The following is a 14,797-nucleotide window of genomic DNA, read 5'->3' as shown; positions in this document are numbered from 1 at the left end:
ATGTTGAAGGTGTCTGAATATATTTTGGTTTGACTGTATCTATTTGATAAATGAAGTTAACCAACTAACATTATACATACCCTTTTGGTTTCTGTACCCAATATTTAAAAAATTTACAAATGTAATAAAAATATAGGTATCGGCATCGGTATCGGCAAGTACCAAAAATAAAAGTATCGGTATCGGGCGAGTACTGGAAAAAGTGGTATCGGTGCATCCCTACTTTTAAACGATAGTGTAAGTCTAAAAAAAGCACTAGCATAATTTGTTTGCAGATGTCACTTCGTTTGGTATTTTGTTATAAAAAGCAACTGAATGTTTAAGTCTGCCTTAAATGTCCAAAATTATTTTATGTACTGATAAAAAAAATTTTTTAAATCATTTTTATACACATTGAATCTGAGATTTTGTAAAATTGTGATTTACCTGTTGGCACTGTTTTGTGTCCCTGTACAGTTTGAGAAGAGGTCTGATCAGAAACTCTGTCCTCCAGCGTTTCAGTTACAAGGTCTGCTCCATCCTCAACACTATCATGAGTCACGGAGTCTTTGCCACTCTTTTTAGAGGCTTTTCCACGTTTTCCTTTCGTTTTTTTTGGTTTACCAGACTCAATTTGCGCTGTGTTTCTTTTATCATCCTTCCCATGGTGATTTGTTTTATCCGTTTCACTCTGTGAGAGCTGATCTGTAGAGTGTGGCTCTGTAAGAACATTCTCCTTTGCGGTGTCTGTTGGGACAGGTCTTTTGTTCCTGCTGACCTCCGCCTTGCGAGGAATGACAAAAAGAACAGGAGCCTCATCATCTAGGATCATGAAATCCTCCTCTAAAGCTGCAGGTGGAGGAGCTGGAACTGCTGCTCGTTTCCTGGAACTTATCAATGAAAAAGTGTTACGAAAAGTAACAATGGCACATGTGGTTTAAGATCAGAACGTCATATTTAGACTCACCATGGGGATTTATGCATCAAGGCCTTTTTAAGCTTGTGCTGGAAAGACAATCCTTTGCCTGGATCCTCCACCACCTGATTCTTGCATTGCTCCGCCTCCTGAAGTTTTGTTTCACTCTTCTGAACCAAAACAGGAGAAAGTTGGCTTGGATCTTTATCCCTTAATAATAAAAAAAGAGAAGATTTAATAAGAAATCTGCAGTTCTAAACAGAAAGAACAATTCAGTTGTAGCATTACAAATTATAGTCTTCCTTAGTTTCGGGAGGTGAAGACTGTGTGGCTTGCTCTGAAATTTTAGTGGTTTTTGCAGGATTCATACTAAAAATTAAACATTTTACGTGTTTTTGTTATAATAAAAGAAGTGTGATTATATATTAAATCATATGAATATTATTTATTAAAAATATATTAAATGTTGATGTACAACACTGTTTTAATACATTAATAACTGACCTTGATAAGGAACCAGCATTTGATTTAGTAGTTTTTCTAAACTCAAGCCTTTCCGGTGGTGATGCCAGAGACCCGCTATCCCTTTAGAGCAGAGAAAATAAGTGAACAGTTAGGCAATGAAACAAAAACCATAACAGTTATCAGACTCTTTTTATTCTTACCCATAGAGGGATTCCTTGACCGGTTCTGATTGCTGAGTGCAGGACGCCTTGCTTAAGTCTCCACCAATGGGTTCGTCATCCTCAACAAAGAGAAGAGGATCAGCAACAGGTCTGACTCCATCCACAGTTTCATCCCTCTCTGTTGCCAAAGCAATAGGGCTGGACGTCTTTATGGGAGCAATTTCTTTAAGTGGACTCTCTTTGTTAGGATTGAAAGAAATATGACAATTATTACAGATACCAAGCAGGTGATGAGATATGCTGAATAATTAGCTCTACTACAGGGCTCAAAAGTAGGGATGCACAATATTATCAGAACATAATTGGAATCTGCCGATAATGGCTTAAAGGGGTGGTTGACTGGTTTTTTTATAGGCTTGATTGTGTTTATGGGGTGCAGTCTAACATGTGTTAATGCTTCGTTTGTTAAAAAACTCATTATTTTTCACATAATTTACCTTTATTCCACACCGCTCTGTCCCTTCTCCTCTGAACGCGCTGATAATTTCCTGCTTTTATGAAGCCGCTCCCTCAGAAATACACGATGGGCTCTGATTGATTAGCTGGCCCAGTGTGTTGTGATTGGCTAAACCGCCTCTAGCACGCATCTAAATGTCCCGCCCCTCAACATAGCGGCATGTGCTCCGGTTGTATTGTAAACAATGACGTCGTTAGTCCCTTACCAGTCGTTTTTGTAGGCATTAAACTGCCAGAATTTTAAAAGACGATATCTCCGTTTGCATTGAACTTTCAGCTTCGTAACTTTGCAGATATTGTTTATGATCAAACAGCAACATTACACACTAACTAACATTAAAAAAGTGAAATCACAATCAACCACCCCTTTAAAATGTAAACATGTATATTTAGGGGGCGCTGTTGGCCTACTTGTAATAAAATGAAAGTAAAATACACAAATAACTAAGATTAAGATTAATCACAAGTATGTTTTGATTTAAAGGTCAGAAGCTATAGCTTACATGAATAAAAATCACAAACAATGATACTTGTAAATTAAATAATTTTAATGTAATTAATTTTTACAAATGTTAAATCTTCAATTAAAATGTTAAGGTTACCACTGCATCTGTCTGGAAAAAATGCAGTGATTGATTTATAGTTGATTTATAGTTATTTTCAGCTTTCATTTCAAGAGAACTTCATTATTGTTTATTTAATCCTAACAAGTAAGTTTTTGTTAAAAATAACCAAAATTTAAAATAATTTGTTTGTAATCTCTGTACAGGAGAGACTTCTTGTTTCCAAACAAAAGGAATTATATATCGGTTTCAGAATCGGCTATCGGCCAAAATTAGGGCTGCACGATAAATCGCATGCGATGTTTAACGGAGATTTACCGCTGATTACAGAACCGGCTTTCTGACAAGACGCGCGTTAAATATCGCATGCGATTTATCGTGCAGCCCTAGCCAAAATGAGTTGAAAAATATTGGCTTATTGGAAATCGGCAAAAATCCAATTTCGTGCATCCCTACTCAAAAGTAGGGCTGGGCGACATGGTCAAAAACTCATATCTCTGAATTTTTGGGCTGAAATGCGATATACGGTATATATCTCGGTATTCTCTACATTTTCTATTTGGATTTTTTCCATTTATATATATATAATTTTTTATTTTTTTAAACATCCTGCCCAATTTTGTCTAATAAAACAATGTTTATATTAAAGGCAATGAAGACAAATGTAGTGAAAGCAGGCTATGCTATCCATTAAGTGCAAAAAAGGGGCTAAAACAACGCTGTAACATTGTAACATTACAATCTAAAAACAAAAATAATGCTTTTTAAGGCAGAAGTTCAATTCACTATACTAAAAATTAAAGCAAATAAACAAGAGCACAGATTAATGGCATTTTATTTTTGATTGCTCCATTACTGATTTAGATGCGCTCGTATCAAACTACTGTATATCGATATGGGCGGTATTGCCTCATGCCATATCGCCTATTAAAAATATATCGATATATCGTACAAACTCGATATACCGCCCAGCCCTACTCAAAAGTAAAGGTTTTTTTTTTCTGCTTTCATGGTCGGACGAGTAGTTCAGATTTATACTTGCCTTGCTGATACAAATTCTTATCGATATATCATACAAACTCGATATACCGCCCAGCCCTACTCAAAAGTAAAGTTTTTTTTTTCTGCTTTCATGGTCGGGCGAGTAGTTCAGATTTATACTTGCCTTGCTGATACAAATAAAACATTTACTTCATTTAATTGTATAATTATATATTTGCATATAGCATTTTAAATTACAATTTAATTTTTGCATTTAGTAATGTATTTTGTATAGTTTTAATCAAATACTAAGTTTTCTTTAAAAGAAAATGTGCAATAATAGCTGGTAATTATACAGAATACAACTGATATAAAGACTGTGATGTAGGTTCACCTTTATCAATCATTTCATCCTCTTGAATGCCATTTTCTTGGATTAAAGCATCCTTGGGCAGCTGACAATCAGAGTCATCTGATTAACAATTAACATCACATTGCGGAACTAAGAAAGAACAGACTGATTTCTAATGTTTCACTCCATGTGTACCTGTTTAGATGATGCCTTCATCTTTTCTGGATCAGAAGAACTTCCACTTTTCTTCTGACTATTCACACCAGTGCTTTTGGGCAAGGGAGAAAGCAGAGGCAAACCCAGCTCAGAGTCAGCATCTATCAATAACAACAACATGGGATATGGTTGCACACAATGAATGGCATGAAAAGGTGACAATGAAATGGATGTTTTAAGCAATGAGATGAATGTAAGAATTGAATTACCAATATCATCGAAGAGATTGTCAATGTCATGCAGGGTCAAAACATTATCGATCTTGAATTCAGAATTGACTCTGAAAATCAGCAGCAACACATGATTAAATTACTCTAACTTGAGCTAGTTAAGAGATATTAACCAATACAATAGGTTGTTTTGAAAGTGGAACATTACTTACATTTCATGTCCTTGATAATAATGTAGTTTCTTTTTGGCTTTGACCTGAAATAATTGATTAAAACTTCACAAGTTCATTTGAAGAATAAAAAATACATGAAAAAATAGCACACATATAAAATATATAAAACTCATAAACATGTATCACATAATTCACAAATACACACACACACACACACACAATCATATCTATCTATCTATCTATCTATCTACTACAGTTTGGTAAGCTTTTTCTTTCTGAAAATCTCTTATGTTCCCACTGCATTTGTTTGAACAAAAATGCAGTAAAACTGTAATATTGCAAGATATTATTACAATTTCAAATAACTGTTTTTCTATTTTAATATATTGTCAAATGTAATTTATTCCTGTGATGATTTATTCCTGAATCTTCAGCATCATTACTCCAGTCCTCAGAGTTGCATGACCTTTCAGAAATCATTCTAATCTGATTTGATGCTCAAGAAACATTTCATATTATTATTAATGTTAAAACAGTTCTGCTGCTAAATATTTTTTGGGAAACGCGTGACACATTTTTTCAGGATTCCTTGATGAATAGAAAGTTCATAAGAACATCACATTTATGTAATAGAAATCACAATACGTTTATGTTAATGTTACAAACAATGTGATGCTGCCTGACTGAACTGTCACTTCACTTCTACTTTCGTTACGTAAACACTAGTTAGCGGTGTCTCAAAACACAGTGAGCTGACTATTCAGCGAGAATTTTGAGCGCCTATGATGCCTAAAAATGCTGTCTAGGTAGGGAGCTCACTAGGTTTTGAGCGCAGCCACTGTCCGACTCGCTACGCCACAAACGGTGGCAACATGCAACTGTGGTTTTGTTCTTCACGTAAGTTACACCCATAACTACTGACCTGGGACATCGTGTCCAGCCCTGGTTAAAGAAAATGTGTGTCCGCCAGTGAAGCTCATAAACCCACAGATAGTCCGGTTCTCTGTTTCAAACCCAACATTCCCGTGACTGGTAACTGTTAGCTGACCGCAATTCACCGCTTACGTTACACTCTTCTTTGTTTAGGCAGTTTGAAAGTCTTGGTGTGAACTTTGCGTTTGCGATCAGTTTTACTTTCAAAACAATAGCAAAATTAAGTATTAAAATGTTAATATCTCACAGAAAACATTAATATCTTTCATAGAGTCCGTCACTGTATTTGGCCCACAACAACAACACAAATTCTCCCGCTCATTTTTGTTCCTGTGCGGGAGAAAGACGCACAATGAAATGCTGCCACCTAGTGCTACGGGGGGCTTCACTAACAGCCACACTACAGCAGTAAACGTCAACTAGGATAAAGCCCACCAGGGGAAATCAATAAACCTAACAAGGGGATACCTTAAAATTATATATATTTTTTTTAATTTAATTAAATGATAAAAAAATCAAATAAAACTATAAAAAAATATATATATATATAAATAAATTAATTATAAAAAAAATATTTAAAAAAATGTTACTTAAAATAAATAGACTTTAATAAAAAATCTCTTATTTTAATTGAATTTAACTTGATGTACTAAAATAAATAAAATTTAAATTTAAATGAAAATCTAAAATGGCAAAAACAACAAAATTACTAAAACTAAATTACTAAAACGAACATATAAAAAAATATATATATTAAAAATATTAATAAACATCTCAATGATACTAAAATAACAATGATAGTAACTTGACTAAGATATATATAGACTACATTTTAAATAAATGTTTACATTTCTTACAATTATTACAAATATTAATTTTCCTTTTGTATCCAATGCAGTTTAATTTTATTAAAAAATTTATAACTTTCATTTAATAAAATGAAGACACGTTTTTTTTATTCATCATAATTTTAAACCACAATATACTGCAAATGGTTTTATACAAATCAATACACTGCTCATTCATTTGATTGACATTTTGACATAATGGGATTGTGATCATAATTCTATCTTCAAACACCCCAAGTTGGGTTCAAGCCATCAGCCATCTTAACTTCCCCACTAAAACTTTACTAAAACGTTAAACCCTAGTGAGTTTTATGATTTTATTGCTGCAGAAAAATGGCACATAACAGTGCATAGATCATGGTCATGGACACCCCCTGCCCTGATAAGAGCAATTCAGTTTGTGTAACTCAATTACACAAGCTTTGCATTTTATTTTTTACTTCATCATTTATCAAAAGGACATATAAACAATTTACATATTTAAACAATTACAAATATAAATAGCATTATAAAAGGATGATTAAACTTCAGTTTAACTGAAGATCTTCTTCTGCTTTTCAGCGATTTCCATCGGTGATATAACCTCCTCTATATTCATGCCTTTGTAGAGAGGATGTTTAATATGCCTCCATATAACCAGCAATACTTTGATCGCAAATAGTGTACAAGCCAACCCCAGTAAAGCAGCTGTGGAATACAACAAAATATTGTTTTCATGAAATGCTGGCACTACAGATTAAGAACACAACAGCAAAACCAGTATGACATTCAGGCTCACCTATGTAAATGCCGTTGCGGCTTGGATCTGCAGAGTTAAAGTTCTTTGTCATGTTTCCACTCAAAGCCACAATGACAACAGGATAGACTGTCAGAATGTATCGCAGGTGCTTTTCAAACACAAAAAACCTGTAAAATAATAATGCATTATTTCAAGATTAATGTCTTTAATTTATTTAACATCCTAAATTTATTTGAGTTCGATGGTCTCACCAAGAAATAGCTTCACCCAAAAGAACAGAGAGAGAGACTGTCGCTGCATCTGACTGGGTCATTCCAGCATCATAACTCAGCACAACAGTGAAGTTAATCAGAGTGGCAATAGTTGTCCATGTTGTGTATGTTGCAATTCCATTCTGAACCTGCAAGATTGAAGATGCAAAATTAAAAATGCATAATGTTTTTAAAATGGGTTGAGATCCTATTAAGTAAAATTTTAATGGTCTCTCACCAATATCCGAATGCACCAGAGGTCTACTTTGTGATATTTGTTTAACCAGGCTCCATATTGTTTGAGTCCATGACAGGAGAAGATTATCAACAAATAGTTTGTAAATGCAATCAAGGCAAGGAAAATGAATGAAGCAATCATCACCCTTTAAAGAAATGCAAAGTTTATAAGGATTTTGCAAACAGTCAATAATAATGAGAGAGATAAGTATTTTAAAAATCTTTTTAAAATTGAAAATCTATTTCAGTTCTATTACTTCAATATACACTGGCAGCCAAAAGTTTTTGAAAACACTAATATTGTGAAATATTACTACTTAAAATAGCTGTTTTCTATATAATATTTTATATATTATATCTATATTATATCTATTTTATTATATTTATATCTTTCAGAAATGATTCTATATTGCTGAATCATTTCTTATTATCAACATTATTATTGCTTTTTGTGGAAACGGTAATAAAACCATAATCTTTGATGAACAGAAACAGCATTTATTTATTTATTATTTATTTATATTTTAAAATAACAGCAAAAAAAGCTAAAACGTTGATAAAAAAAATAAATGTTTCTTAAACAGCACATTAGAATGATTTCTGAAAGATCATGTGACACTGAAGACGGCAGTAATGGGCAGCTGATAATTCAGCTTTGCCATCACAGGAATAAATAATATTTTAAAATACACTAAAATTTAAAATAGTTATTTAAAATTGTAATAATATTGCACAATATTACTGTTTTTCATAAAATAAATGCAGCCATAAGAAACCAATAACATTTAAAAATCTTTATTACTACAAATTTTTGGCTGCTACTGTATATCAGAATTGTCTTTAAAATGACATAGACTTACTCTCTGTCCCACAGGAGAAGCCAGCCTATATTCAGTGTCATGTTTACAATCCAGGTTATGAAGAATCCATACGGCAACACAGCGGGACAGTACATTGGACCATAAACAGTTCTGTGAGAACAATATACATAAACGTCTCATTAACTGCAGCATGTTATTATTACAAAATCACATTTCATACCACTTTATTTTTTGATTGCCATTTGATTCTAGCTCACTGAGTTCATAACTCCTGCAGGTAGTGGAGAGGATGTAAATATGCATGAGCGACAGCCAGGTGTAGATGACACCCCAGATTGAGAAGGTCCATCCCGAGGGAGTGATTTCTGTATTGTATTTATCTGATATTGATCCAGTGTTGTTCCGAAAAGGACCTACGAAGAGGAAAAAACAACACTGTAGCAATATATTTAACCAAAATTTAATTCTGCACCTAATTCACACTGGAAACCGTATTACATTTATCTGCTGTACATACCAATTCCCGGTCCAGCAAGTGCATTGAATATGATGCAGATGATGAATATGACAACAGAAAGGACTATGAGTGCTAAACGGGCAATGCTGTGACCTCCCATTGTGAGCAGTTGAAATATGAAAAGAGAATGTTTTGCTTGCTGTTGTCTGAAAATATATATCAGCTCAAAACAGAAGCACCCTCACATATGCATTATTAGTAATAAGTAAACAAAACATAAAGACACAAAACTTGTATCTTACCTACGTCTAAAACCAATTCCAGAGTCTGAAAACAAGCGCTGAAGAGAGAAGGAAGTTACCGTAACACCCTGAGGACTGAATAACACAAACTACACAGCTGGGATTGGTTTTATAAGTGTGCAGGTTGTACGACTACGTGCTGAGTGTGACATTCAAATACAGGCATACATTGGTTGTCAACCATTTTTTTCTTTGCATAAACTTCTGATGGTTATGAAAAAGCCTTACACAACTGACTGATCTCACTCTGAAGTAACAAAAATTTGAAGTAGATGGTGTAGAGGGTTTTTTAAATAGTTTCTGTATTTCTGTAGTTGTTTTTTTAAAGGTTTCTAACTACACTTTGATAACATGGCATAGTCATTAACCTTGTTATATTGTCTTTAACAGTAATGGGAGTAAATGTATAACACATGGATGAAGCATATATCTATTATAAAATTATATATTTGAACGTGTTGAAGGAGTGACATTGCCATTTATATAAATTTTAACAAAACAGGCTTACAATCATGTTTTTGCAGGGTTGCTTAACCTGTTATATATTTTACATAAATTTTTTCATCTTAAAGATTTGCAGATTACCTTAGAGAACCTTGATTAACTGGTTTGTGTGTTTGGTTTCATTCAAATGTGTCCTCTTTTGGAAGGCCAAACTGTTGTGATAGGAATTGAATATGTATAGCCACTAGATGGCGGTATGCGAATGTATGTAAATGTGAGAGACTGGAGTAGAAGGGAGGGAGTAAAAGACAAACTTACTGCAATGCTCTCCTGTCTGACTCTTTGTTTGATTGGCATCTGCTGCAACTAAACAATGGTTTCTACATGGTGTCAGAAGTGGTGACAATGGATCAAGTATTTTCTCTGACTGCTCCGGGGAACTTTAATTTTGATGAACCGAATTAATGGGCGCAATGGATAAGACGCTTCGAAAGGTTCAGACTGCCCTCGGGCCTCGCCGGCAAAGAAGAAGTTTACCAGGTAAACTCGTTACTTTATATTATGGGAGAGAAGAGTGACGATGTCCTGAACACTTTAGCCTTGTCGGAGCGGCAACAAAAAGAATATGAAACTGTAAAAGCGGCATTTGAGAGTCATTTTATCGGCAAGTATAATGTCATCTATGAACGGGCAAAGTTTAATAGCCGATGTCAGCAGCCGGGAGAGTCAGCGGAAAGTTTTATTACTGATGTGCATAAATTGGCACAACATTGTAAATACGGAGCATTAGAAGAGGAAATGATCCGAGATCGAATTGTTGTTGGCATCAGAGATTCCAAATTGTCTGAAAGATTGCAATTGGATCCAGAATTAACTTTGGCAAAAACGATAACACAAGTCAGACAACAAGAGGAAGTGAAAAAACAGCAACCGTTGATAAGGCAAATTGAAACTTCTGAGCAAAGATCTTTCAATGTGGATTCTGTAATGGCAGAATCGTCTAAGTGGGTGACACAGAAAAAAAACGTCTAAGTGGGTGACACAGAAAATGCCTCAAAATGTTTGTAAAAGATGTGGAAGGGAAGCTCATTCATGGAAATTTTGCCCAGCTAAAGAGGCTGAATGTAGGCAATGTAAAAAAAAGGGACATTTCGCATCGATGTGTCGAACCGGAAAGAGAGTCGAGACTATTGTGGAAGGAGATTTGCCAGAGGAGGAAGTTGTATTCATGGGAGAAATAAACACAGACCAAAAAGCAGAGTTCTGGATTCAAGAGTTGGAATTTAATAAATAAGCCATGTCTTTTAAACTCGATACTGGAGCAGCAGTGTCAGCTATTCCTGAATCTGTTTACTCTGAAAGTAGAGATGGATTACTTAAAGTGTCGAAAAAAAGAATTTGTGGTCCTAACAAATCTCCACTGAAAGTCTTAGGCACATTTGAGGCAGAAATTAAAAAAGGGGGAAATAAAATAAAACAAGAAGTGTACGTTATATTAGATCTAGTCATGCCATTATTGGGTCTTCCAGCTATTCAAGAGCTTCAGCTAATACAACAAGTTGCCGAAGTGCAAGATGCTGGCTTCCAATATAAAGATATGTTTCCCAGTGTTTTTACAGGACTTGGGCAGTTACAAGGAAGTTATAAGATCAAATTGGCAGATGGAGCTCGACCCTATGCCCTCTCTGTGCCGCGACGTGTGCCATTACCGTTGCTGGAAAAAGTGAGAGCAGAATTGCAAAGAATGGAGTCAGAAGGAGTGATCCGAAGGATAGAAGAACCGATTGACTGGTGGTTCCAAAGCCAAAGTTAAATGAGAGTGTTTGTCGTGAGAGACATATACTTCCAGCTGTCGATGACACATTAGCACAGCTGAAAGGTGCTTCCATTTTCTCAAAGTTAGATGCTACATCTGGCTTTTGGCAAATCCCTTTACACAAAGAATCTGAGCCTTTGACTACCTTTATCACCCCATTTGGACGTTATTGTTTTCAACGTCTTCCCTTTGGGATTTCCTCAGCTCCAGAACATTTTCAGTTGAGAATTTCTCAGATGATTGCAGGAATTCCTGGGACAGTCTGTAATGCAGATGATATACTTGTGTTTGGGGAAAACAAGAAGGAACATGAGGAAAGGTTGATAGAGGTGTTAAAGAAGTTTGAGAAAACTGGTTTGACTCTCAATGAAAAATGTGTCTTCGGTGTGCCAAAAGTTAAATTCTTGGGTCATATTGTAAGTGAAAAAGGAATAGAACCTGACCCTGAAAAAATCCATGCTGTTATCAACCTACCAGAACCTGAGAACAAAGATGATGTGCGGCGCTTTATGGGGATGGTACATTTTCTGAGTAAATTTCTCCCGCATATGCAAACCCTCACACAACCTTTGAGAGAGCTTTTAAAGAATGATTCGATGTGGATCTGGGGCACTGTACAGAGGGACGCCTTTGAAAGAGTCAAAAGGGAGCTTAGTTCCCCTCCAATTCTTGCACAATATACCCCAAATCAAAAAACGTTGGTGTCTGCAGATGCTTCTTCATATGGTCTTGGAGCAGTCTTAATGCAAGAACAAGATGATGGAAAGTGGAGACCAGTTGTTTATATATCAAGAAGTTTGACATCTGCAGAATCAAGATATGCCCAGATTGAAAAAGAGGCATTGGCCGTGACATGGGCATGTGATAGACTTAGTTCATACTTGCTGGGACTGAGATTTGCTATCGAAACTGACCATAAACCATTGATTTCTCTACTAGGATCCAGAGTATTGGATGATATTCCTCCCAGAATTCTGCATTTTCGTTTGAGACTTCTCAGATTCGATTACTCCATTGAATATGTTCCAGGGAAACAGTTGGTTACAGCGGACTTTCTCGGGCACCTTTTAAAATGGTGACATCGGAAGATTGGAGTGCCAGAAGTACTTTTTACGGACAATGGACCTCAATTTGCTTCAACCGAATTTGCAAACTTTGCTCAGGATTATGGATTTCAACATCTGACAAGTAGTCCCAAATATCCACAGAGTAAAATGGTGAAGCTGAGCGTGCTGTCCGTACAGTTAAGCAACTATTGAGTAAAAATAAAGATCCCCAGAAAGCTTTACTGGCATACCGAGCTACTCCTTTGGCTCAAGGTTTAAGCCCAGCTCAACTTTTAATGGGTAGACAGATTAGAACTACTCTTCCAACTGTACCTGAAAAATTTGCTCCCAAATGGCCTAATCTAAGAGACTTCAGAAAAAAAGATGCACACTTGAAAAGGCAACAAAAGTGTAGGTTTGACACAAGACACAGGGTAAAAATTGTACCTGTGTTGAATTCAGGACAGAAGGGTCTGGATAAGAACAGCTCAAACAACTGGCATAGTTCAAGTTCCATCACAAACACCAAGATCTTATGTTGTGAAGACTGACCAAGGATGTTATCGTCGTAACAGATCTCACTTAATTGCATTGCCTGAATCAAGTTCTAAAACTGAAATGCCTCAAGAGAAACATGTATTGGTTCAACATCGAGAAGGAGAGACTGTTACTCGTTGTGGAAGAGTTTCTCGTCCTCCTATTAAGTTGAATTTGTGAGGACGAAGTTGAAAGAAAGAGAAAAATGGACTTGAATCTTGGACTGGGAAAATGGAGAAAATTTGACTTTTAAAAAAGGAAAGGTGAAGTGTGGAAAGAAAAAATGTGTGAAAAAAGAAAATGTGAAAGAAAATAATTGTGAAAAAAAAACGAGGAAAATGTGAAAAAAAAAGAGATTTGTATAATATGTATGTTTGATGCTTTGATGCTTTATGAATAGTGGTAGAGAAATTGTTTACAAGAAAAAGAGGGGGATGTTGTGATAGGAATTGAATATGTATAGCCACTAGGTGGCGGTATGCGAATGTATGTAAATGTGAGAGACTGGAGTAGAAGGGAGGGAGTAAAAGACAAACGTACTGCAATGCCCTAGTGTCTGGCTCTTTGTTTGATTGGCATCTGCTGCAACTAAACAATGGTTTCTAAACAATGTAGTTTCGCTTTCACAAGGAAACACACAGCGTCTTCACGACATGGCGGCCGCGGCAACAACAATACTACAGCGAGAATAAAAGTTATGCCTTCTTTCTTTGCGTGAACATTTGGGCGGCGTTATGCAATCTTCCCACATCGTGACGTAGACATGTGGGGGTGTGTCAGAATGAGACGTTTTAGGTAGGCGTGGTTGACTCTTAACTTTTATAAAGAATATCTCTTTGGATTTGAGACTTTAGTCTTTGCAACTTTACAGATTCATTATGCACCAAGAGCTTGTAACACTCCAAAGAGAAAGGAAAAATTGAAATCGCATCATATGACCCCTTTAAGTATACTTCAGAGGGCAATAATTTGCATACCAAGTTTCAGTTCAAGTTGTTTTTTAGGCTACCAAACCACATACCAAATAAATAAATAATAACAATAATGTAAAACAATAATTGACAAAATAATGTAATATATACAATCGTGTTAAAAAATATTTACATTACAAGGGACATTCCACCGAATGGGTAACATTTGCTTTTGTAACTTTTAAAAATTAAACTTAATTTTTTATCTTTTTTCAACACTGTATCTAACACACATATTCAGATGTTGTGTTGTTGTGCACAAGCAGCTGACATCCCTGTATACCAGTTCTCCATGGGCTAGGGACACTACCTGATGAATCCTCATAATGGATGGAACTGGTGGCACATCATTGGTCATCTCTGAAACTGCTTTCTCAATTGATTCCTCACTGACAAAAAGCAACTTGATTGTTGTGTCTGTTTCTTGGGTCTGCATCACGTCGTTCACGATAAAGGCGCTGCTTCTCTGTGGTGGATTAGCACTCTGCAAGTATGGTAAATACATGGTACATATGATACATTTACAATATAAGTAATGGTAACTGTAAAACATAAAAAGAACAAGTAAATCATATTACATAAACTAATATTCACACTATTATATCAATGGACCAGAGAATGCAACTCACTCCTGTTACTATTACTCTGTCCTGTTATGGCTTATATGAGTAACAGGACTGAAGGTAACAGGACTGAGTTTTTAGCATAGAATTAGCAAATACATGCTAAATAGCCACATGGCACACATGCTAATAGCATGAGGATACTGAGCAAATTCTAGTGATTTATCAAAAATGTGTATTTTTAAAATGAACAAATAACATCTAAAAATAATTTAGGTAACAGGGCAGTATGTTGAGATTGACCCTCTCAGACACAGTTGAAATATCATCAAATATATTG

At 35.4% G+C, this 14,797-nt stretch overlaps 2 protein-coding genes across 2 annotated transcripts in view; both read right to left on the bottom strand.

Annotated features, from left to right (window-relative positions):
• LOC107733113 (muscle M-line assembly protein unc-89-like) overlaps positions 1 to 5,666 on the bottom strand; it is a 17,898-nt gene extending 12,232 nt beyond the window's left edge. Inside the window, exons 1-9 of the mRNA XM_016544614.1 lie at positions 5,415 to 5,666; positions 4,532 to 4,575; positions 4,359 to 4,429; positions 4,129 to 4,250; positions 3,976 to 4,036; positions 1,561 to 1,759; positions 1,400 to 1,480; positions 947 to 1,105; positions 427 to 869 (exon numbers count right to left, since the gene is read on the bottom strand). Coding sequence (XP_016400100.1) covers positions 427 to 869; positions 947 to 1,105; positions 1,400 to 1,480; positions 1,561 to 1,759; positions 3,976 to 4,036; positions 4,129 to 4,250; positions 4,359 to 4,429; positions 4,532 to 4,575; positions 5,415 to 5,423 — 1,189 coding nt within the window. The 5' untranslated portion in view covers positions 5,424 to 5,666. The remainder of the gene's footprint in view (positions 1 to 426; positions 870 to 946; positions 1,106 to 1,399; positions 1,481 to 1,560; positions 1,760 to 3,975; positions 4,037 to 4,128; positions 4,251 to 4,358; positions 4,430 to 4,531; positions 4,576 to 5,414) is intronic.
• A 1,139-nt stretch (positions 5,667 to 6,805) lies between these two features.
• LOC107733178 (uncharacterized) lies at positions 6,806 to 9,076 on the bottom strand. The gene is made up of 7 exons (XM_016544725.1): positions 8,839 to 9,076; positions 8,590 to 8,734; positions 8,361 to 8,471; positions 7,502 to 7,646; positions 7,264 to 7,412; positions 7,052 to 7,179; positions 6,806 to 6,960 (listed from the first exon to the last, which is right to left on the bottom strand). The coding sequence occupies exons 1-7, from the start codon at positions 8,936 to 8,938 to the stop codon at positions 6,806 to 6,808; spliced, it is 933 nt and encodes a 310-aa protein (XP_016400211.1). The 5' UTR covers positions 8,939 to 9,076.
• Between the last annotated feature and the right edge of the window lie 5,721 nt (positions 9,077 to 14,797).

The sequence above is a fragment of the Sinocyclocheilus rhinocerous genome, unplaced genomic scaffold (genome assembly GCF_001515625.1).
Source record: "Sinocyclocheilus rhinocerous isolate Xijiao unplaced genomic scaffold, SAMN03320098_v1.1 scaffold1245, whole genome shotgun sequence".
Taxonomy (NCBI): Eukaryota; Metazoa; Chordata; class Actinopteri; order Cypriniformes; family Cyprinidae; genus Sinocyclocheilus; species Sinocyclocheilus rhinocerous.
The sequence above is the reverse complement of the archived record's forward strand: the minus strand, read 5'-3'. Positions and strand labels throughout refer to the sequence as shown.

Coding starts and splice junctions, on each gene's coding strand:
- LOC107733178 (XM_016544725.1), bottom strand. CDS start 8,938: ATGGGAGGTCACAGCATTGCCCGTTTAGCACTCATAGTCCTTTCTGTT. Junction 8,735..8,838: donor ACTTGCTGGACCGGGAATTG/GTATGTACAGCA, acceptor TCCTCTTCGTAG/GTCCTTTTCGGAACAACACT. Junction 7,647..8,360: donor CTTCTCCTGTGGGACAGAGA/GTAAGTCTATGT, acceptor ATTTCTTTAAAG/GGTGATGATTGCTTCATTCA.